The sequence below is a fragment of the Prionailurus bengalensis genome, chromosome B3 (genome assembly GCF_016509475.1).
Source record: "Prionailurus bengalensis isolate Pbe53 chromosome B3, Fcat_Pben_1.1_paternal_pri, whole genome shotgun sequence".
Taxonomy (NCBI): Eukaryota; Metazoa; Chordata; class Mammalia; order Carnivora; family Felidae; genus Prionailurus; species Prionailurus bengalensis.
This window is the reverse complement of record NC_057355.1, coordinates 103,608,658-103,631,525: the sequence shown is the minus strand read 5'-3', so window position 1 is coordinate 103,631,525 and position 22,868 is coordinate 103,608,658. Positions and strand designations below refer to the sequence as shown.

At 36.3% G+C, this 22,868-nt stretch overlaps 1 protein-coding gene across 8 annotated transcripts in view; it reads right to left on the bottom strand.

Annotated features, from left to right (window-relative positions):
• Positions 1-5,313: 5,313 nt before the first annotated feature.
• KTN1 (kinectin 1) overlaps positions 5,314-22,868 on the bottom strand; it is a 110,367-nt gene continuing 92,812 nt past the window's right edge. For 4 of the 8 annotated variants that reach the window (XM_043556225.1, XM_043556229.1, XM_043556227.1 and 1 more), the window contains 10 exons: positions 20,080-20,160; positions 19,200-19,289; positions 18,979-19,071; positions 17,784-17,855; positions 17,462-17,545; positions 17,216-17,299; positions 14,265-14,348; positions 12,558-12,650; positions 11,367-11,487; positions 5,314-5,795 (listed from right to left, as the gene is read on the bottom strand). In XM_043556225.1, the coding sequence (XP_043412160.1) occupies positions 11,374-11,487; positions 12,558-12,650; positions 14,265-14,348; positions 17,216-17,299; positions 17,462-17,545; positions 17,784-17,855; positions 18,979-19,071; positions 19,200-19,289; positions 20,080-20,160 (795 nt within the window). In that variant the 3' untranslated portion in view covers positions 5,314-5,795; positions 11,367-11,373. The remainder of the gene's footprint in view (positions 5,796-11,366; positions 11,488-12,557; positions 12,651-14,264; positions 14,349-17,215; positions 17,300-17,461; positions 17,546-17,783; positions 17,856-18,978; positions 19,072-19,199; positions 19,290-20,079; positions 20,161-22,868) is intronic. The other 4 variants (XM_043556228.1, XM_043556231.1, XM_043556230.1 and 1 more) reach the window with 1 other exon arrangement.

Below are 22,868 nucleotides of genomic sequence, written 5' to 3'. Positions count from 1 at the left end.
TGAGTTTATTCAAAATAGGCATCAAGTTACAGTCAAAAAGTTTGTTAGAAACACCTGTTCCATCTGATTGGACATGTTCACCTGACAGAAAACCAAGTCTGTACAGACTGTCCCCAAGAGGATATCAGGGCAAAGATTCTTTAAGAGTCTTATATATCTGAGTTTCTATACCGTCCTCACATTGTTGGTTGCATAAATCATGTCCTCGGTATCAAGAGGAAAAAAAAATTATTCCACCTGATTGTTCCTAAGGAGATAAAAATTCTAACATTAGTCAGAGGGAGAATAACATTCATGCATATTCAGGCTTGGAATAGGGGGATAAAGAAATTCACCAACAAGGAAAAAGGCTTAAGGTAAACCTGTTTTTTAAAAAAAAAATACCTGTGTGGCATAACCAGGAAATATCAAGTAACACCAAGAACACCAAGAAAACCACCAATTAACACTTTACCTTTTTTAGGCTTTGGGAGAAGCGTTTTCCAAATAGTAGATTGACATGCTACAATCTCTTTCCCCCTCCCCAAATTTGTAGAAATTATAGAAATGATATAAAAATAAATAGCAAATCCTTAGCAATGTTTGAAAACGAGAACTGTCATTTCACAAGAAACTGCCAAGAAACTGCAAAAGAAGGAAATTGAAAACCATACTGCATGATTTTCAAAGTGTTGTTCCCAAACCCACATTAGCATCACGTGGAACTCTCTAAATTGCAAATTCTTGACCCCATCTAAGACCTAATAAACCAGAAACATGGTAGGAATGTATCCCTTAACAAATTTGAATGGAACAAATAGAAAATATCCATTGTTGGGGCGCCTGGGTGGCTCTGTCAGTTGAGCATCCTACTATTGATTTTGGCTCACATGATACCAGGGTTATGGGAGGGAGGCCCGTGTCGGGCTCTGCACTGAGTGTGGAGCCTACTTGGGATTCTCTCTCTGCCTCTGCCCCTCTCCCCTGCACTCTCTCTCTAAAAATACAAATAATAATAATAAAAATAACTTAAAGAAAATATCCATTCTTTTCAGTTGCTTGGAATATTTACAAATATTGGCCATTGGCAACAAAGCAACTGAAGAAAAGGCATTATTGTATTTGGGTTAGAATTTACTATAGCCACATCTTTTTACTACTTGCACAGAGAACAAGAAAAACTAGATGCCCAGGGCCGAAAAGCCTGCACAAGTCAACACAATTCATCAACGTAAGTGAATTTCCATTTCCCACAACTATGGTCTATGGATTAGAATACCGTATTTTATTGATTTTGAAATGAATAGTACATTGAGTAGAAAAACAGAAACTTTGTATTTTGGCATTGAATGAAATCCCAAGAACTCTGGAATAGTTCAGGAAGAACCTGCTCTGAACTAAAAAAGTCATAACTTCTGGATTCTTCATAGCAAGAGAACGCATAAATATAAATGTAAATAAGACCTTCCCCCACCTCTTTGACTGTTTCCTGTGTTCCTGGGATCACCAGAAAATAACTACTACCCAATTCTTATTTTCTAACTGAAGAGGATAAGAATGAGCCTGGTAATTTGAGATTTCAAATGACTTCACATAATGAAATCATTTCCTGCCAAAGCTTAACATTCTTGCTGATAACCTCTTTTACTCTAAACCAAAACTAAATAATTTTATTTTTTGGCTTACAGTTTTTCTTTCTTCTAAAGTCTTCACAAATTCAGGAAATTGGTGTCATACAGGTTATGTTCACAGACTCAAATATAATACTAAGAAACAATACTTTAAAAATCTAGGATGTGAAAAACACTAAAAAAAAAAAAATCTCTTGGCATAAAGGAAATTGAAGTTAGATAAAATTTTCTTAATGTAGTGATATTTTAGATGTCCCTTAGAGGAATACACAAATAAATTGTGGGATATCTATAAAAATGAAGAAAAGCTCCATGTATAAATTTTAAAGCTAATATTGAACAAGTAAAGCAAATAGAATAATTTATATAAAATTTAAAAATGTGCAAAACATATTGTTTCTGGATACATGGGTGTTAACTATATAACAATGTGCAATTAAATGATAAACATCACCTTTGGCTACCTCTGGAGAGGGAGGGAAATGGGACCAGGGAGGGGTATACAAGACATTTAAACTGTACCTTATTTTTTTTTAAATGCAAATAGAAGAGAATGTTAATATTTTATACTGAGGGGATACACAGGTTTTTCTCCATTGTTTTTTCCATGATTTTCTCCACAGGTTTTTTCCATGATTTTCTGTATGTCTGAAATATTACGATTTTTTAAAAAATTAAGAACTGGGGAGCCCTGTGTGGTTCAGTTGGTTAAGCGTCCGACTTCGGCTCAGGTCATGGTCTCACAGTTTGTGAGTTTGAGCCCTGTGTCGGGCTCTGTGCTGACAGCTCAGAGCCTGAAGTCTGTTTCAGATTCTGTGTCTCCCTCTCCCTCTCCTCTCTCTCTCTCTCTCTGCCCCTCCCCCACTTGTGCTCTGTCTCTCTCAAAAATAAAATGTAAAAAAATAAATAAAATTAAGAACTGAAAGACAAAAAAATCCCTACATATCAAAATCTGTGGGGTATAAAGTAGTAACAGAGAACTTACAATCTAAAACGACAAGAAGAGGGGCGCCTGGGTGGCTCAGTCGGTTAAGCGTCCGACTTCGGCCCAGGTCACGATCTCATGGTCTGTGAGTTCGAGCCCCGCGTTGGGCTCTGTGCTGACAGTTCAGAGCCAGGAGCCTGCTTCAGATTCTGTGTCTCCCTCTCTCTCTCTCTCTGCTCCTCCCCCGTTCATGCTCTGTCTCTCTCTGTCTCAAAAATAAATAAACATTTTAAAAAAATAAAAAATAAAATGACAAGAAAATTGAAAATAAATTTTAAAAACAAGAAGTTGGCACAGCAGAAAATAAGCCAAAAAAAGATTGAAAACGTTATCATTTTAAATTAATAAATGGATTAAGTATAAAACAAACTACAACCAGAAAAGTGCTGACAGAATTGCTCAGTACAATTAAAAAGTGCTGGACAAAACAACATGCTAAAGACCAGTAGCTCTAAGATGTTTGGTCTCAGAATTCCTTTACACTTTCAAAAGCTTTTGGTTTTGGTATTTCTAGAATATTCAACGTATTAGAAATTGAAACCAAGAAAAATGTAGATGTTTATTTCCTATTTTAAAATAACATAATGAACATGCTTTTGTGAAATGTAACTTCATTTTCCAAAACGAACCAACCAAAACAATGGTGAGAAAACTGGCATTACATGTTTGCAAATTTCCTTACTATCCCGCTTAATAAAAGACACCTGCTTCTGCATGCAGTCTGCTGTGGTATGCTGTCTGGGTTGGAGCATACAAAGGAAATCTGGCCTCACTGGAAAACAGAGGAGCAGTCATTCAGACAGCGTGGATATCCTCTGACACAATAGCACAACTCTACATGTTGTAACTTCTTAAAAGATTAATTGCAAAGTGGAGTCTGAAACCCAATGAGTGGGTTTTTGTACTGTTACACTAAAATCCATGAGTTTATCTCGCTCTTTAAATGGATCTTTTACCATGCCTGGTTTTGTTCACATTGTGCAGTGGTCATTCTCCCCTTCCCGTAGGCTCTCTTCAACCTGAGGAAATTTCTTAGGGCTTCCGGCCTCAGTTGGCTGCAACAGTGGCAAAGGGAGTCACTAGAGACGGAGGACATAGGACTCTCTCTCGATGCCCCTTTCTTCTCTGGGCAATCTGCTTATAACACACTGGGGAAAGGTGGACAGTGGAGGACAGAAGAGACAATTGCAAAACTGTCCCAAATCATAAACAGGCAATGTTGTGAACTTCCTGCCATTTCAGATGCAAAAAGATGAATGCATACTTGCTTAGGATCCTGAGGGAGGGGACACAAATTAATGAGATTGGACTGAATCCTTAGTCTCTTGCAATTATTTTTTCAAACATTCAAATATACGAGGAGGTTGAAAAATAGTACAATTACAAATTTCTTTGGAGGAACTAAGCTCTGAAAGGAGAGGAGCAAGAGGTTGTAAGAAAGGCGGGATTTGTTTGCTTTTTTCAGACGGCAGGGACATAGCTATCCTTATAGACAACGGCAGAGGAAAAAGATTGAGAGAGAGAGAGAGAGATGATGGTGACGATGATGATATGGTATCTGGCCTTTCAGATCGTTTGCTGAAAGCAGCTAGGTAAGGTGTGGGGTAGTCCAAGTCCTCAGGCCAGTCATCACTGGCCATGAGCAACCTCTCTAGTTTATTTCTACATAATTTAGAAATACTATTTGGTGTGCATGGTGTGATGTGAAAAGGTTAGAAGGCACCACTTTAGATAATCCTCAAACTATAAAAACGAATTTCATCCATTCATTCATTTCATTACCTGAGCACAAATAAGTGCCAGGCACTTTCCCAGGACTGGGGAAAAAGCAAAGAACAGAAGAGAAGATTCCTGTCCTCATGGAGCTACTTTCTGGTGGAAGGAAGAGGTGTGACCAAGTATACATTGGAGTTTATAAACATCATAGACAAAAGTAGGTAGGTGGATAGGGGGGCAAGGGGGATACTGGAAGGTCAAGAAAGACCTGATGAAAAAGGTGACATTCAAACAGATTTCAAGATGAAGAAGCCAAGACATATCCAAGAGAAGAGAGTTTTAGGTAGAAGCATTACTGAAAAAGCAAGGAGGCCATAGTATGGCCTAACAGGCACTTTAATACTTGATGGCAGAAAGAAAGAAAGAAAGAAAGAAAGAAAGAAAGAGAGAGAGAGAGAGAGAGAGAGAGAGAGAGGGAGGGAGGGAGGGAGGGAGGGAGGAAGGAAGGAAAAAAGAAAAAAAGAAAAAAAACCCCAAAATCAAAAAACCAAAACAAAAAAACCCTCAATGGCACGAGAGATCTTTCAGTGGTTATTTAGCATCTGTAGGGTTCAGTGCTTTCATAAAATTATTTAATAAATTAAAACTCTCTTCAACAAAAAATAATACATGCAAACTATGTAACATGTGCCTGACAAGACGGAAACTAAAACTTAGTTAAGAAAGTAACAGGAAGTGTAAAAGGAGAGCTCTTCCACCTGAAGCTGCCGTGGTGAGTTTGAGAGCTGTATTCTTGTGCCTCCTCCTTCCCTGGCACCGCCGGACACAGTTTACACTGCACACAGCCACAGAGAAGACCCAGAACTCCCCTCAGAGAAGGTGTATGAACAGTAACACCTATCTTTCCTGTCCAAAAGCTGCAGTTAAAAACTGTATTCTAAATCATGTCGATCTGTAGGACTAATGAGATCTGTTACAGCGCAATGAAAATTGGAGCAAGTCTGAATAATAAGCATCCCTTTATTTGCTGACGCCATTACAAAAAACGGATTACATTAGCAACAAAAAAGTGTTTTCTTGAAGTCAGAGGCAGTTACTCCCCAAAATGTTAAGTAAAACAGTGTACAACATCAGTATTAAAATGTTAAATTTTATATTGTCTTTACCACTTTTGATCTTCTGAACAATTTTATTGAGCAAAATAAGATAAAAGATTACATGTTTATTTTATCTTCAGGAATGTAAAGGTCTAATTATTCAAACAGTTTTTATTATAAAACTAAACTCTGAAGGTGTCTACAGAGTTGGCTTTTTTTTTTCTCTCTTTAAATCAGTAGTCTAACAAGGATTAGAAAAGACAAAACTCTGTTCAGTGTTTCTGACAAAGTAGAAAGGGTGAAAACATAAATAAGGCTTTAATTTGGCAAAATATAATACAATGCCTTCTGTTATCCTTGAATGAACAGCTTCCCAGTTGCTTCACTCTGTAAAAGATCAGAAAGAAGAAATTCATTTTAAGACAAGAAACAAAAGGCAATCAGAAGACATTTATCAAACATCAAAAATATATACTCTATTTGATCTAGCCTGCTCTTTTGACTAGGATCAAAGCAACTATACTAATGGTAATCGAAAACAAGAAAAAAATCTCAGGATTCAGAAGCTTATGAGGTGGATTTAAAAATATATGAGTGAAAACCTCAGATCAAACTGAGAATAATGTAGGGATTTGAAAGTACTATTAGGAACAGATAGGGTATGCTTTCACTCATATGTGGATCTTGAGAAACTTAACAGAAGACCATGGGGGAGGGGAAGGGCAAAAACAAAGTTACAAACAGGGAGAGAGGGAGGGAGGCAAACCATAAGAGACTCTTAAATACAGAGAACAAACTGAAGGTTGACGGGGCAGGGGGTGGGGGGAGTGGGTGATGGGCATTGAGGAGGGCACCTGTTGGGATGAGCATTGGGTAGTGTATGGAAGCCAATTTGATAATAAAGTATATTTTAAAAAAAGAAAGAAAGAAAGTGCTATTAGGAAACTTTTAAAAGAACAACACTGGGAATCCATTTTTATTAGTTTTACTCAAGAAAATATAAAGCTAATAAGGTGAGGTGCACTGGAATTTACAACTCTCCCCCATGAATGAACAAAGTTTCAGGCTGAGATTTTCTGAGGTCATGTGAAGCTTTCCAAGTCAGATAAAATGACTATAAGAAGTGAAACTTTAAAAGCCATTATAGAGACTAAAAAGACTTATCCAAACACAACACATACAATTGTGACTGGTTTGCGAAAAACAGCTAAAAAGGTATCTGTGGTAAAATTGAAAAAATTTGAATATATGGTTTTAATACTGGATGATTTTATAGAACTACTGCTTTTTTGAGGGATTTTTTTTGTTTCTTGGTTTTTTTTTTGTTTTGTTTTTTTGGATGTGATAATGATACTACTGTGGATTTATAAGAGAATGACTATGTTCTTCAGAGATACATATTGAAGTGCTTTGGGATAAAATGTCATGGTATCTGTAAGTTACTTTCAAATGGTTTGACATCAACAAAATACATGTATACACATAAAGAGATCAAGCAGGTGAGGGATGTATGAGTGTTTCACCATTCTTTCAGCTTTTCTTTTTAAGTTTATTTATATTGAGACAGCGAGCGTGAGCAGGGGACAAGCAGAGAGAGAGGGAGAGAGAGAATACCAAGCAGGCTCCACGCTGTCAGCACAGAGCCCCAATGTGGGGCTCAAACTCACGAAGTGTAAGATCATGACCTGAGCCGAAATCAAGAGCCAGACGCTTAACTGAGTCACCCAAGCGCCCCTCAGCTTTTCTTTATGTGTGAACTTTTTCAAAATAAAAAGTTGAGGGGAAAAGAATTAGAAAGTTAAAAAGCAAAGTTCTCACTGGTTATCATGTTCTCTAATTGAAAACAAGATTAGTAGGGGATCAGAAAGTCTACCTAGCCCACTGGTATAGGATACTATTAAGTGCTATGCAAACATATCACAGAAATGAAAACCTGAGCACTGTGATAGCCAGTGTAACACGTAGAAATAAATGTCAGCTTTTATCTGGAACACTAGTCTTTATGCTTCAATACTGCTATAAAAGAACATCTTTCTTTCAGAAACAAGAGACAACTACATCATAAAAAAAAATCTATTTGTCACACAGGAATAGGGAATGAACATACATGCAAAACACATACACAAAACTTCCCCTCAATTTTTTCTGGATAACATCGAGAGCCTCTCCAATTCACTACTGACAAACCAAATACCAACTTTAGGAAAAAGTCAGAATTGACTACACGAGCAAGAAGAGGCTGGCAACTAAGGATTAGCCAGATGAAGAGAAAAGAAAGCAGCAACAAAAGGGGTCAGAGCACAGAATGCATGGATTAAAGGAGAAGAAAAGTACTGATTAAGAGCATAGGTGCTGGGCAGAGATCACCTCGACTCAAATCCCAGCTCACCCAGTTACCAGCTGCATGACCTTGGGCAAATTACAGGAACCTCTTTGGGTCCATTGTAAAATGGTAATAATCAATAATGATAATAATAATAATACCACCTATCTACCGTCCTAGGTTGTTGTCAAGATTAAATGAATGACCACATGTCAAAAGCCTGCTCATGCTTAGGAGCACACTCATAAAGTGACTGCTTTTAAAATTATCGTCCTACCTCCCCAGGATTCCATACGCTGGTTCCAAGGTAACAGGACCTGAATGTTATGGTCTGAATGTTTGTGTCTCCCAAAATTTGTATGTTGAGAGTCTAACTCCCAATGCAATGGCATTTGGAAGTGAGGCCTTTGGAAGACTCCACCATCATGAATGGGATTAGTGTCCTTCTAAGAAAAGAGATCGAAGAGAGCTCTCTTGCCCCTTCTGCCATGCAAGGACACTGTGGGAAGATGACCGTCTTTAAACCAGGAAGGTCTCACCAGGCACAGAATCTGCTGCAGCCTTGATCTTGGACTCTGCAGCCCCCAGAACCATCAAATATAAATGTTGTTTAAGCCACCCAGTCTATGGGATTTTTGTTATAGCATCCCAGACTAATAAAATCTTCTGATATGGTCAGAAACACACTTTGAATACTGAGAAGCTAGGCAAATATGAAACATAAAGAAAAATAGATATCTGAAAGATAGGTAACAAAAAAAAAGGTATACTATAAAGTACTAGTGTTGCCAGTTCAAAGCTGAAAAAAATGACCTCAACTCATGAAAAAGGGAAGGAATGATAATCTTCTCTTTTGGGGAGGGAGAGAGGGAGGAGGGATAGGAGATGGATAGGAAGACTTCCAAAAGAGAAGAGAAGGCTTAAGGGTTTACAAATTAAGTCTGTAAGATCAATATACCTACCCCTACATGCTAAGTAACATATATTAGGATTTAGAAAACTAAATTACTACATATCATCACCTCTCTCATTTTTGTCTTTCAAACACTGTCTTTGCCTTATCAAAACTGTACAGCATTATTCTGAACAATTCATATGCACTTGTGGTACATACTAAAAAGAAGTAATTTTCCTGACATCAGATATTAATCTATTATCTACATTTTGATGATTAAGCAAATTAAACTTCCAATTTAATCATCAGGTAGTAGTTTGGATTTTTTTCTCATCATAAGTACTAGTTTTAAGAGAATTCAACGAGAGGGAGAAAACACTGAGCAAAAATGATGGCTAAAGTTAAAACACTGAAGGTAACATAAGCATTTAAAAATTTTTTTTTTAATGTTCATTTATTTTGAGGGAGAGAGAGACAGAATGTGAGCGGGGGAGGACCAGAGAAAGAGGGAGACAGAATCTGAAGCAGGCTCCAGGCTCTGAGCTGTCAGCACAGAGCCTGACAGGGAGGGGCTTGAACTCACGAACCGTGAGATCATAACCTGAAGTCGGATGCTCAACCGACTGAGCGACCCAGGCGCCCCTGGTAACATAAACATTTAAAGGGCACAAAGAAGAGCTGTGGGAACCAATGGTTGTATAGGGAAGTGTTATCACTGTCAATGCCGGGTAGAACCTATAGACGACAGAGTTCTCAAGTGCCTGGTGGATGGTGATCTTCATACAATCCATCCTATCCTTCACAACGCACTGCTGATGCTCAACCACCCTTTCACTTGTCAAACCTGGACTTCTGTTCATTAGCTGATAAGAGTTAGCACTCAGGGGAGCTACCTGCCAAACAATAGCTCAGTTTTAGTTGTACTGCCAGGATATATATATATTTTAAAAGTTACTACAATTTCATACCTCAGAGAAAACAAATCTGAAAAATAAAAGTGTTATACTACCATTAATCAGTATTTAGTCTCAAACTTAATATGATGAAGACCAATGTAGAAACAGGTTCACAAGACTTAATATGAGCAAACCATGTGTTTGGGAAGAAAAAGAAATATTAAAGAACACCTCTGAGATGACGGAGAGATGCCACTGACAAGGTTGAAAGACAAGGATAGTAAGTATTCTTGGAATTTTTTAGGCTCTCAAAAATGAAGCCCTTTCCCTATCACACAAAGGCCTATGGACTGACTCCAGCATATTTAGCATATTTCATAACTATTTTCAGTTCTTTATACTGAAAACTATTATACTTTCTTATACTTTCAGTATTAAAAGAAAGTCCTGTATCAGATCTAGCAATTAGGAAACCACTAATGACCCCAGCAAAAAAGTTTTCACTGGAATGGTATTCTAGACTAGAGGAAGCTGTTAACAGCAAGTAAAGAAGTGCATACTGTGAGAATAGTTTAAGAATATCTGTTAAACAAACAAACAAAATTAAGGTGGTATCCTGAAGGAAGTACGAGGTTAAAATAAGACATCAGAACAGGTTTTTAAGACTGCAGAAGGAACATGTTCAGTAAAGAGAGTAAGGCTGAAAACATGAGAGAAAGAGTTTCCCAATGAAACAGGAAGCAGGTTATTTTCCAATTTGGAGAAGGGAGGTAATGTGGCAGAAGTTTATATGCTATGGAGAGATCAGCTTACCAAGGATAAAAGATTAAGGAGTAATTATTTTTGCTGGCAGGTTAAAATAATGAGCTGGGTTTATCTACAAAGTCTTTTAGAGGTAACTGACCTGAAATAGCATTTTAAAGGAAATTTTATGCCAAGACAGGTCAGAAGACAATCGTTCTATAAAAGTGAGATAGATAGACTGCTGCCCCTGTAATCAAAATGGTGACCCGCTCAACTTTTCCAGGACACCTAACCTATCCTGAGGGCAATAAAATTTCATAACATGGTTAGGTTAATGATAGGTTTATCTATCTTCAACTCAGACTCTCACTTCAGGAGTTAAAAACTGGGATTTCTTGGGGCACCTGGGTGGCTCAGTCAGTTAAAATTCCAACTTCAGCCCAGGTCATGATCTCACAGTTCGTGGGTTTGAGCCCTGCATCGGGCTCTATAAGGATGGCTCAGAGCCTGGAGCCTGCTTTGGATTCTGTGTCTCCCTCTCTCTGCCCCTCCTCCACTCACTCACTCACTCTCAAAAAATGAATAAACATTAAAAAAAGGGGAATTTCTTTACCCTATAAGCACACATAAGTAAAACTCAGTTTCCAGTTTAAAGAAATTGTGATAATCTGATTTTCAATTCAGCATCTTACCTCAGTAAAAACATTAGTCACTTTATTTTACCAAGTCATTAAAAAAAATCACATAGATCCTGTACCAGAACGAAGATGAGGATAAACTAAAGAAACAGGTGCACACATTATGCAATGAACAAAACCTAGGTGAACAAGTTACAAGAGAGTCTGTTTTATAAGAAGGTCAAAGGTGGCAAAAATAAAAGGATTTTCCCCTTCCAAGCCACAAGACCAAAATATGTAAGAGATGGTAATAAAGCTCCAAGAAACCTAAAGCTATCATCTGGAGGTACAGAGAGTGAGAAAGGGGGAATATTTCCATTAGGGCAACAAGAGCTTCTGTACTCACGGCAAGCATACGCTACAGACACATTCACATACACAGTGTCAATAACCCACAGACAATGACACTTCAGTTACCCTTACCTAATGCCTAGTAGTGTTCTTTCTCCTTTGTGAGCTGTTGGTTTACTGCCTCAAGCAGCTGCTGTAACTGTGTTACAGTCTGATTTAGACTTACAGACATCGTCTCCTTCTCAGAAGACTCCTAAAAAGAAGGGGAAAGTGATGAGAAACTCCAGAATAAGGAAAAGGCATTTGCAACCAAAATAGAAAATATTTTATTGTTGTTTTGAATGCAAACATGAAAAATACTGAAAATCACATGAGAATAAATAACAACAAAAACCACATAAAGAAATATAGTGTGTGCAAGGGACTTGGGTGGCTCAGTCAGTTAAGTATCCGACGGGCTCAGGTCATGATCTCACGGTTTATGAGATTGAGCCCTACGTTGGGCTCTGTGCTGACAGCTCAGAGCCTGGAGTCTACTTCAGAATCTGTGTCTTCCTCTCTCTCTCTTTTATGTTCTGTCCCTCCCCCACTCACGCTCTGTCTCTCCCTCTCTCTTAAAAATAAACAAACATTAAAAAAGAAATATTGTTTGCTACCTAGGGGTGCAAATAAGGTTGCACCAAAGAAAGCTAGGTTACAAATGTTACTAGGCCAACAAAGGCAACAATCTTGACCCTGAATATCAGTCATAAATCCATTTCTCTTTTCAGAAAAAAATTCGCCAGACACCAAAGGAAAGCACATTCATAACAGTAAAAGTTAAGTTCACATATACTGAGCTAGGCACTACTGTAAATGTTACAGACTATTCTAAGTGTTTTATATAGGAACTCATTTATTCCCTTCAACAATCCTACAAGATTGGTACTATTATCACTGCCTTTCACAGATGGGGCAACTAAAGCACAGAGAGGCTAAGGAAAGTTGTCCAAAGCTACTAAGCAGCAGGGTCAGGATTCAGGCCCAGGCGGCAGTCTACCAAAGTCCACACTCTTAAGCAGTATACCATAATACTTGCAACACAAACATTAAAATGAATACACCTTATTAAGCTAAAGTGAAAACATACTTAATAAAAACACTGCACTTCAGAGATAAAATATATCATAGAAAAGATGGCTTTTGGTAAGAATTCAATGTAACTGATGGACATACGTTACAAAGACATTTTTTAAGTCAGAGATGGTTCTTGCACACTTTTTATTCTTCACGTGATTTACAAGGTAATTAGCCTAGAGATGTGCAGTTAAAGAAAACGCATACCGTGTCTGGGGAAACATCACTATTCTCAATAACAGTAGTGTCTCCAGCAGCTTTTACTATTTTTGACTGGATAAGATCGAGTGACTGTTGAGCCTGGAAGGAAAACAATATGGTAGCCTCGAAATACTACAATTGATAAACACATGAGAAAAAAAATGAGCGATTTTCTTACATATTCTGTACAAGATTAAATAAAGCTCATGTCAAAATATAGGTACAGCCAATCTATTGTTTTTCTCTCCAAAATGAAAACAGCTTCCTCCCTGACCAGATTATAAAAACACATGCTCACTGCTTATTGTTTGAAAAGTTCAAACGATACAGAAAATGTATAAAGAAATTTAAAAAAGAAATAACCACAGTTGATATTTAGGTTATTATTAGTCTAGATAAGGCATCGGCCAATTCTGGACACAGCCTGTTTTTGTATAGCTCGCAAACTAAGAGTGGTTTTTACATTTTTAAAGCATTGTGTTAAGCACACCAGCAAAAATGAGTATGTGAGAGAAACCATATATGCCCCACAAATCCTAAAAAAGTCAGTGGGTTTGCCCAGACTCTCTTGTCCAGATCCCTCTTGTATACATCTTGCGACAGTAGAAAATATGGGCAGAAACTTTCATATAAATGGGATTTTAACATACATGCTGTTTTATATTTGTTTGTTTCACAAAGTATTTTTGTTAACTTTTTATATCAATAAATATTTATGTGCATTTCCAATCAAATGTTGCACAGTATTTCTGTTGTAAGTAACACGGCACATCCTTATCTTCGAGCACCTATTTAATATCCTTAGTATCTGAGAAACCAAACTGCTAGGCTAAAAGCGCACGTTGTATATTTTGATCAAGGTCAAAAGTTAAAAGCACATATCAAAGTAAATCAGATTGCTCATCCTTGACAATGTATCACGTATCTAAGTTTGAGCTCTGATACAAAACATCCTGAGTTCACATTTTATGTTCTGATAACACTAACACCAAAGTAACTTAAAGCTATTCTGAATTCCTAGATTGTGTTTTCCATCATGCTAAACGTACTCTATAGATTCCTAGGCTTCTAGATAACAATTATAAGCTATATCATACAGAACAAATAAAAATATTTCTCTCAACTTTTAAAAAAGTGACATATTTGTTTTGCTAATGACTCCCACAAACACAGACTCTAAAGCAGCTGATATAAGCATATGTAAGCTGCATTACTAAAAATATCTAATAACAATTACAAATAACTTGTTAACCTAATGTAAAAAGAAATGTAATCTTAAAAACTGCCCATTTATATGAGACAAAGAAAGTGTACTTCTACAAAGAAACAAAAGGCACAAATTTCTGAAACATCTTTTAGATCTATAAAAATCTAAAGAAACATACTTTGTAAGCAACTACATAAGCAAATCTCAACAAAACAATAAATGGATGTAACCAAATTTTTAAGAGTACCTTCACCCAAATTTAAAACTTAATCTATACTTTATAAAGCAAGTACTTATATGTATGTGTTGAAATAATGAAGAAAATTAAGAATGGAAAAACAAGCCAAAATTTTTGTTCCAAAAATGTGACTGTAAAACAGCTTCAATTTATAAACACATTAATATGCAAAAAAAAAAAAAATCTACAATTAGCAGTGTGTTTGCTTAAGATTCAAAGCACAACACAGTATGATGATATGGCATCTTCAGGACAAGCCGCATCTTACCTTATGCAAGTCGCCAGCTACCTTCTGTCTTTCACTTTGTTCAGTTCTAAGCTTTGTGAGTGTTTCATTTAACTGTGTCTTTAACTGTAAAAATAAAGGAACACCACAGTTAACTTAATCTGCATCCTTCTTTGATTGTGCTGAGACCTCTAGAAGAATGAATGAGCAAGAATGGGATCGCTAACAGTTATTATGCACAGTGGATTAGCCAATATGCTGCACCAGATGTATAGAAAAGCTAAGCGGTGGAGGTTCCCATCTGTAAAGCTAAATATAAGAAAAGCTATAGAAACAAACTAGAGTTTAGAATAGAAAACTGCAAATGTAAAAACAAAACCATCACATTCCAGTAAAGGGCCTTTAAAAAGTGTTACTAATCACTATTCATTAAGTACTTCGTTCATATTTAAATTATTCCGAATTAAAAGGCAAGTAGTCAGAAATTTTACTAATTAGTTTTTTAAGGCTTTCTTGACCTCTCCAGTTAAGAGTCAACTGTGTAATATTTTAAGATATTGAACAGAAGATTACAAATACAGTAAAATGAAAACTTAAAAATTTAGAAGTTGATAATCCTTTAAAACATCACTGAAGAGATCAGTGCAAGACCACAATGGCCTAATTATACAACAAGAGATATCTTAAGATATGTCTCAACAACCACTTTGTCAAAATAGTTGTAAAGTTCCATAAACTCTAGTGTCAGTATATAATGCCTTTTCTCATGACAAATGTTCCAATTAAATATGAATAAGGGAAAGGGATTATACTGACAAAAAAATAACTTTCTTATTAAAGTCATCAGGCAGGTTAACTGACCTTGCCTCGCACCCACTGGCCTAAATTTCCAAACAGTTCCTCAAGACCCATAAAGGGGAAATAGAAGATCCTAACCTTCAAACTGGAGAGAAAATTAGTGAGGGACTTTTCATGTGGAAATTTGATTTTGGGAACTCTATTTAAATACCCAAATGCTTCAGTTTTTGCTCCTTTACCTAACTCTAATTTAGTACATCAGAGAGATATTCCAAACACACAATGTACAGGAAAACAAAATTATTTTATCTTAAAATGTGGCAACAGTTATCCTGAGCAAACAAAAAGAAGACTCAAATGAAGATTCAAGGCAAAAATAAGAAACAAATACCATTTCAAAATGGTCTCTTAATGGAAGTAGGGAAAAACTACAAAGAGAACATCAGGCCAAATGAAGACTAAACTATAATCCTATGGGCTCGATACTACCGTTGGAGTCAGCTACCAAGGACCAAAGTTAAAAGTAAAATCTTGGTGCGCCTGGGTGGCGCAGTCGGTTAAGCGTCCGACTTCAGCCAGGTCACGATCTCGCGGTCCGGGAGTTCGAGCCCCGCGTCGGGCTCTGGGCTGATGGCTCGGAGCCTGGAGCCTGTTTCCGATTCTGTGTCTCCCTCTCTCTCTGCCCCTCCCCTGCTCATGCTCTGTCTCTCTCTGTCCCAAAAATAAATAAACGTTGAAAAAAAAAAAAAAATTAAAAAAAAAAAAAGTAAAATCTTGGGGTGCCTGGGTGGCTCAGTTGGTTGAGCTTCCAACTTCAGTTCCCGTCATGATCTCACAGTTCGTGAGTTCAAGTCCCACATTGGGCTTTCTGCTGTCAGGGCAAGGCCTGCTTCAGATCCTCTGTCTTCCTCTTTCTCTGCCCCTCCCCTGCTCGTGCGCGCTCTCTCTCTCTCTCTCTCTCTCAAAAATAAACTTAAAAATAAAATTTTTAAAAAGTAAGATCTCTAACAATAGTAGTTAAACATTTTTTAACAACACATTGTAGGGTAGGGCTTATGGCTTGTAGCTGTGACATAATCTCAGTCCCAATCTGTGCAATATAATAGCATATGTGCAATATAATAGCATATGTATAAAACTAGTCACACACTGCGGTGGAAATGACTTAATTAAAGTAAAATGAAGATAAGTAAAAACCAAAATTTTATTTCAAAACTAAAGGGGAGGGTAGGGGAAGGCTCAAATGTGTACATTTCAAAGAGGCCTACTTTGAAAACTCATTCCCATAAATCACTGCCGTAACACAGAAGACCAGCCAAATGAGTGAGTTAAGAAGTTTTCTTTGATATACACAGCAGTATAAGAAAGTTCCAAACTGTGCAGGATTAATTTGGGCTAAGAGGAACTTACAATCTTATAATCTTCCTAGAGTTTATCCAAGTACTTTAAATCTAGTCATGTGCTATAACAATTTTTAAGTCACAGAAAGACATGATTGTTTGAAACATACAACAAGATAGTCCTATTTATCTAACAACTAAGCTTGTCATAATCAGTGTAAATTTCCAGAAAATTTAAGAGTGGGAATACAGGGTACTCTATGTTTTATAAGGCATTTAGCTAAACTTAGTTATCTTTAAGTCTATAGATTAGAATTACTATGCTCTAAATGTTATAATAATGATAAAGATTTTTCACAAGCTTTTTGTTATCTATAATCTATAGAAAGACCAGTTAAAATATGGAATGAATTATCGTCCTTGAATGAAGAAGACGTATCTTCAACCTTCAATAATCTCCTTCCAGGTTAGAAAATAAGAGGTCCAGTTAAGCATGGTAACTGAGAAAACAATCTTCACAATTCAGCCAATATTTAGCTGTCTGATTCACTTCTTTATTCACTGAAAATAATGCTGTCCAAGAAACAGGTTTTATAAAACACAGAAATTTTTTCTGGAGAAGAGTTGCAAGCCCAACATGCTATTGTTAGGAGCTAAGAAAGGAGGGGTCATCTTAGGAGTAAAGAAAAGAAAGATCATCTTAGGAAGTCATCAGAATATGAAGATTATCTTAAACTTACAAAAATGCCAAGCTAAAGAGGTTAGCAAGGAGAAGAAGTCTGGATGGCTTCTCCACATGTCAACACAAGTGTTTTCAGAGCCTACTTGATACCCAGTGGAGAACAAGCTTCTTACCAAATTTAGCTCTTCATTCTGTCTTACTGCTTCAGAATATGAATCATCAAGTTTTTTCTGCAATTCAGTCAACAGATCTTTCAGCTGCAATGAAGTTTAGAGTTTAAGATTGATCTCCTTATGATATCCCATGTTTTGTATGCTACTCGGAAGCTCCGCCACAAACAACTTCTATGGAAATACTATCACTGTTATAAACTTCATTTAAATTGAGGAGCAAGGTAGAAAAAGTTCTATTGTAAGTACCTCTCTGACTTCCGTAACATAGGTAGATCGCTCAAGTTCTGCCTTCTCTAGTTCCATTTCCAAATGTTCTCGCTCTCTTCTCAGCTGGCAAAGCAACAAAGAAGGAAAAGTTAACATATTTAAGATCTCCTTTCACGATGCTCCCCCATAATGAAAAGTTATAACACAAACATAACACTTTATCATCTCAAACACTACCCACAATATTCTTAAAAGCATAACAACCGCATCATTAGATAACAGAAATCTTAAAACATAGATCTTAAGACAACCCTTAATACTAAAAATGAGTCCACAGGTTACAAGTGATGAAATAACATACATTTTCAATATCTTTACTTTCTCTTCTTAATCGCTCTAGCTCTTGTTCTGAAGATGTGAATGACAACTGCATCTGAAATGCGAAACAATCATATGACCACGTAAACCTTGTAGAAGTTTAAGCAGACACTTCAGAGGTTCTGAAATGTATCTCATTTAAAACCATACTGAATTTTAAAAGACCTTAAATATGAGAGTATGACATTTGATTTAACCAGTAGTCAAAACCCACCCCCCATTTGCATGATATTATATTAAGGCCTAGCTAAAAGTGCTGAATTTTTTTAAAACAATCAACTAATAACTGGCTGTATTTAATCCCCAAATGCATTAACATAGAATACCATTGGCAACCCTAGATTTTGCACAGGTTGGCACTGGAAAACAAGTGATTATTACATATTTTTATTGAAGTATAATTGACATACAATATCCTGTTAGCTTCAGGTGTACATTATAGTGATTTGATTACTTTCATACATTACAAAATGGCCCCCAAAGTCTAGCTACTATCTGTCACCATACAAGGATGACTACCACAGAGATGACACCCTTTACCACAGCCAAATAAATGGGAGAAAAATTACAGTAACATTCAGATCACATGAAAAGAAGAAGTTTTTCTTGAATACTGTATCATGGATCACATATCAATGCTGTAAAGTTTTTTTTTTTTTTAATTTTTTTTTTTAAACATTTATTTTTGAGACAGAGAGAGAGAGCAAGCGAGCGAGCATGAATGGAGGAGGGTCAGAGAGAGGGAGACACAGAATCTGAAACAGGCTCCAGGCTCTGAGCTGTCAGCACAGAGCCCAACGCAGGCCTTGAACTCACGGACCGCGAGATCATGACCTGAGCCAAAGTAGCCGCTTAACCAACTGAGCCACCCAGGAGCCCCAATGTAAAGCTTATTTTGAACCCCAAATTCTTTGCCTTATGTTCAAAGCACTTTACATCCTCTATCACTACTGTCTGGTCGTACACTAAACAAGTGATTCTCAAACTTGGGTGGGCATTAGAATCCATTGTGGGGGTGTCTGAAACACAGACTGCTGTCCCCACAGTTTCATATTCAGAAAACCTCAGGTGGGGCCAAGAAAAAGCATTTCTAACCAGTTTCCACATTACACTGATGCTACTGATCCAGGGCCCACATTCTTCAGAACTACTGCACTATGCTTTTCTTTTGTAAATACCTGTTTAATAGTCTTCTGTGATTCATCGACCTTAACTTTCCATTTGTTTTCTTCTTGCTCCACACTTCTCTGTAGCTTCTGTAAAATTCCTTCCTATGGGCAAAAGAATGGTTGTTTTGAAAAATTCATGTTCTAATGACAAGATCAGTATTTAAGACTCTAAGGAATAAGTTAATAATTTAAAAATAAAACTAAAATGTAGACTAAAAATCATTTCCTACTGTTTCTGCAAGGACGGATTTATATTTTTCACACTCGAGCTGTAACAATGTGTGCATTTCATCAGCTTCTTTCAACTTGTGCTCTAGAACCTACAGAGAATAAAATAAAGAAAAATTCTCTAGTTTTACCAGGAAACTGTGTACTTCAAATTTGTTGCAGTATTTAATGGTATATTTTGATAAATGATTTCTGACTGCTTTATAGTGAAACAATACATTTCAACCTTCTTAAGTAAAAATAAAGTTCAATGACCTTTTTGGTCACTCAGTCTTCACTAATAAAACTCCCTGAGTCTGATTATTATAAAATATATTACACAATTTTATAATAAATAGGCTTATCGCTCTTTAGCAGGATGGTAAAATCAAAGCAGACCCACAAGTGAAGTCAAGTCACAACACCTATGCTACACACACATGGAAAAGAGGATTTTATTCATGCCACTTGAGATACAAAATATCTTCCAAACATTAGCAAAGATAAAGACACATCTAGATTCTGAACACTCTTAATGATGTATTTGGGGATACTTTAGCAAACCAGTCAGTTTCTACCTACCTACCTCAACTGATCTTTACTTTTTAAACAGACTAAAAACAGAGTAAGAGATAGTTAAATATACAGTTTTAGAAGTGATTACAATACGGAGTTAAAAAAACAGCAAACATTAGCTTTGTATATGTACCAAATGCAATGAAGACTTGTGGCATTTCTACCAAAATTTACACAAAATGAAATCACTTTCTTAACACTTTCTCAAAAGGTCATTATTCTACTCATAATATATACTTTATTGTTCCACGCTCATAAAGGTAAATTCGGATTTACTTCATTTTTCCATGTCGGTTAAAACAGAGATACTTCATTTCTTGAACTAACCTTAACCTCCTCTGAACTTGAAGTTTCAGCCACACATTCTTTTGCCTTCTTTTCAAATCCATGCAGCCATTCACGATAATTCTGTAAAAAAGAAAAGTCAAAATAAGCAATTTCCAAAAATACCTAAACGAAATAGGGACAAAAATTTAAATAACCAAACTAGAGGACAATGAAAGAAACCACCTCTGGAAATTTCGAAGAAAAATAAACTGCTGTGTAAATTGTACCTAATCCAGATCTGAAAATAAACACTAAAAATATACCTAGGTACTACCATCAAAATCAAATCTTATTTACTTTGACCAAGGTTATCGGCAACTGAATTCAGGACTTAGAGATCTAGGCTCACTTAATTCCAGCCTCTACCACTTAAATAGTGCCAGGACAAACAGATTCAATCTTTAAAACAGAGAAAGAATTTTCAAAACTTTTTTCAGATAAACCAGTTCTCAAAAACTAAGTATTCCGAGTTCTCAAACTGAAAGTTCAACGGAAAATACTCAATTCAGAGGATTTCAAACTCCATGAAGATGCTCCATAGATTCTGAACATACCTCAAAATAAATATGTATTATGAAGTGTTTTTAAAATCATAATGAGAAGTGATAAGAATACACATTTACTTGTTTAAAAATAACAAAAACTCTATTTGTGCTAATAGGTTAAATGGATGCAAACCCAGGCATATATTTTGGTTTTAGTAATTATTTTAAATATTAGAACAAATCGTGTTACATTTTTAATGCTTCTTATCCAAATTTTAAACTCTGGTAAAGAGTATTTGTTAACAAATACCTAAAAAGAAGAAGAAGAGGAAATTTGATTTAAAGTCCTTGGTTTAATTTACTCCAAGAAAAAAGAACACACATGAACTTTCTAGTAACTACTCTAATATCAAGCATTACTTATGTGCTGAATCAGGATTCTCTATACTCTATCAAATAAGAATTAAAAAAAAAAAACAATAAAACCGGATGCTGAGATCACCCCCACAATACAATACCCCACAGTATAAATTAGTCAAGAGTCTCTATTAAAAAAAAAGAAAAACACTCTCATGTTATAAATTTGATCCAAGAATAAATGTACTATTAAAATATTACTTAGCTTCAAATACCAGGATTCAATAAAAGTTAGTCAGCTGAAAAGCTAATTTAGTTGCTTAATGTTTGTAAACATTCCTCTAGGTTATATAGTTTAGATCTCTCCTATAAGGATTTGCTTAGCACAAAAGCAAAAGAAAACAGTAAAAGGATTATACTTCAGGTATACAAGTCCTTTTATACCTGACTATATTAGCTTAAGATTAAATTTAAAGCTGCTTTATTATCTTAAGTTAAATAAATTATCCTATCCTTCATACCTTTAAAAACCTAAAACACTACACTCTAAGAGGTATAGTTAATATATTCCTCAAATATAGACTACATGCAGAAATATTCAACTTTTAACAAGTGGATGAACAAAAGCCAAATATCATCATCCAAGTCTAACGGCGATTTATAAACATTTATAGTGTCAAAAACATTTGGCTATTGAGGGTGGGTAATGCCGTTGGTAAGAATAAATCTGTTACATAAAAAAGGATTTTTAATGCTGGTGATCTTACACAACCTTTCAAGAATAGATATTACAGGGGGTGCCTGGGTGGCTCAGTCGGTTAAGTGTCCAACTTTGGCTTAGGTCATCATCTCGCAGTTTATGGTATCAAGCCCCGCGTCGGGCTCTGTGCTGACAACTCAGAGCCTGGAGCCTGCTTCGGATTCTATGTCTCTCTCTCTCTCTCTCTCTGCCCCTTCCCTGCTCACACTCTGTCTCTTTCTCTACCTCTCAAAAATAAACATTAAAAAAATTTAAATTAAAAAAATAGATATTATAAATCATTAACTCTCTTGGCTCATAAAAATACTGTCAAAGAAATCAATCCCCAAATGTTATTTCCATTAAGTAATAAAATTAAAGTGGGAATAAAGAATTAAAAACACATTATGGCCACAAAAGAAAAAATATAAAATAGATGAATAACACCCCCTTCTTCTAGGTTCAAAGTTAAGACCAGCACTAGAACTGACAATGTGTCCATTTGCCTATCCAGTGCAAGCTACCTCATCAGTTAAACCCACAGTGGTAGAGATCTACTAAACTGATCAAACCTGAATGTATCCTCAACAGTTACAAAGGAAACAAAAGAATTGTTGCTTCTCTTACAAGTTCAACTTAGACTGTATGTAGATATAATCTGAGAACAAGAGCTAAACTCAAACTACACATAGAACAGGCCGTTAAGTTTATTTATACCACACCTAGTGCCCACAGAAAGAGCCAAGAGTTCCTTGGAGAAACAGTTGATTCCAAGTTTGAGGTAGAAAATGTTGACATAGCACTGCTATGTCAAAAGGATTGGATAGCCAGCCTAAATAAGTTCCAATGGGCCAAAGAAAGACAAGCAGACATTTATAGACCTCATGACAGAAGTGCACAACACTGCCCATGAAATACTGCCCTACTCCATCCTACGTCCAAAGTATTGAATCTGAATCTAATCAGGCCTCTATGGACCAGCAATTTATGAGATGTACAAAGGACAGAGAACACACTGACACTACAAGGGTGGAGTCAGCTAAATCCAAACTAGGAAACTTCATATGAAACCATTAGGTTTAAAAAAAGACAGAGAGAGAGAGAAGGGGTGTTGCTGACATTTAGGAGGGGATCCATGGAATTAAAAAAAAAAAAAAAAAATCTAAGAGACATCTTAAACCAATTACATATTGACCTTACTTAAGGTC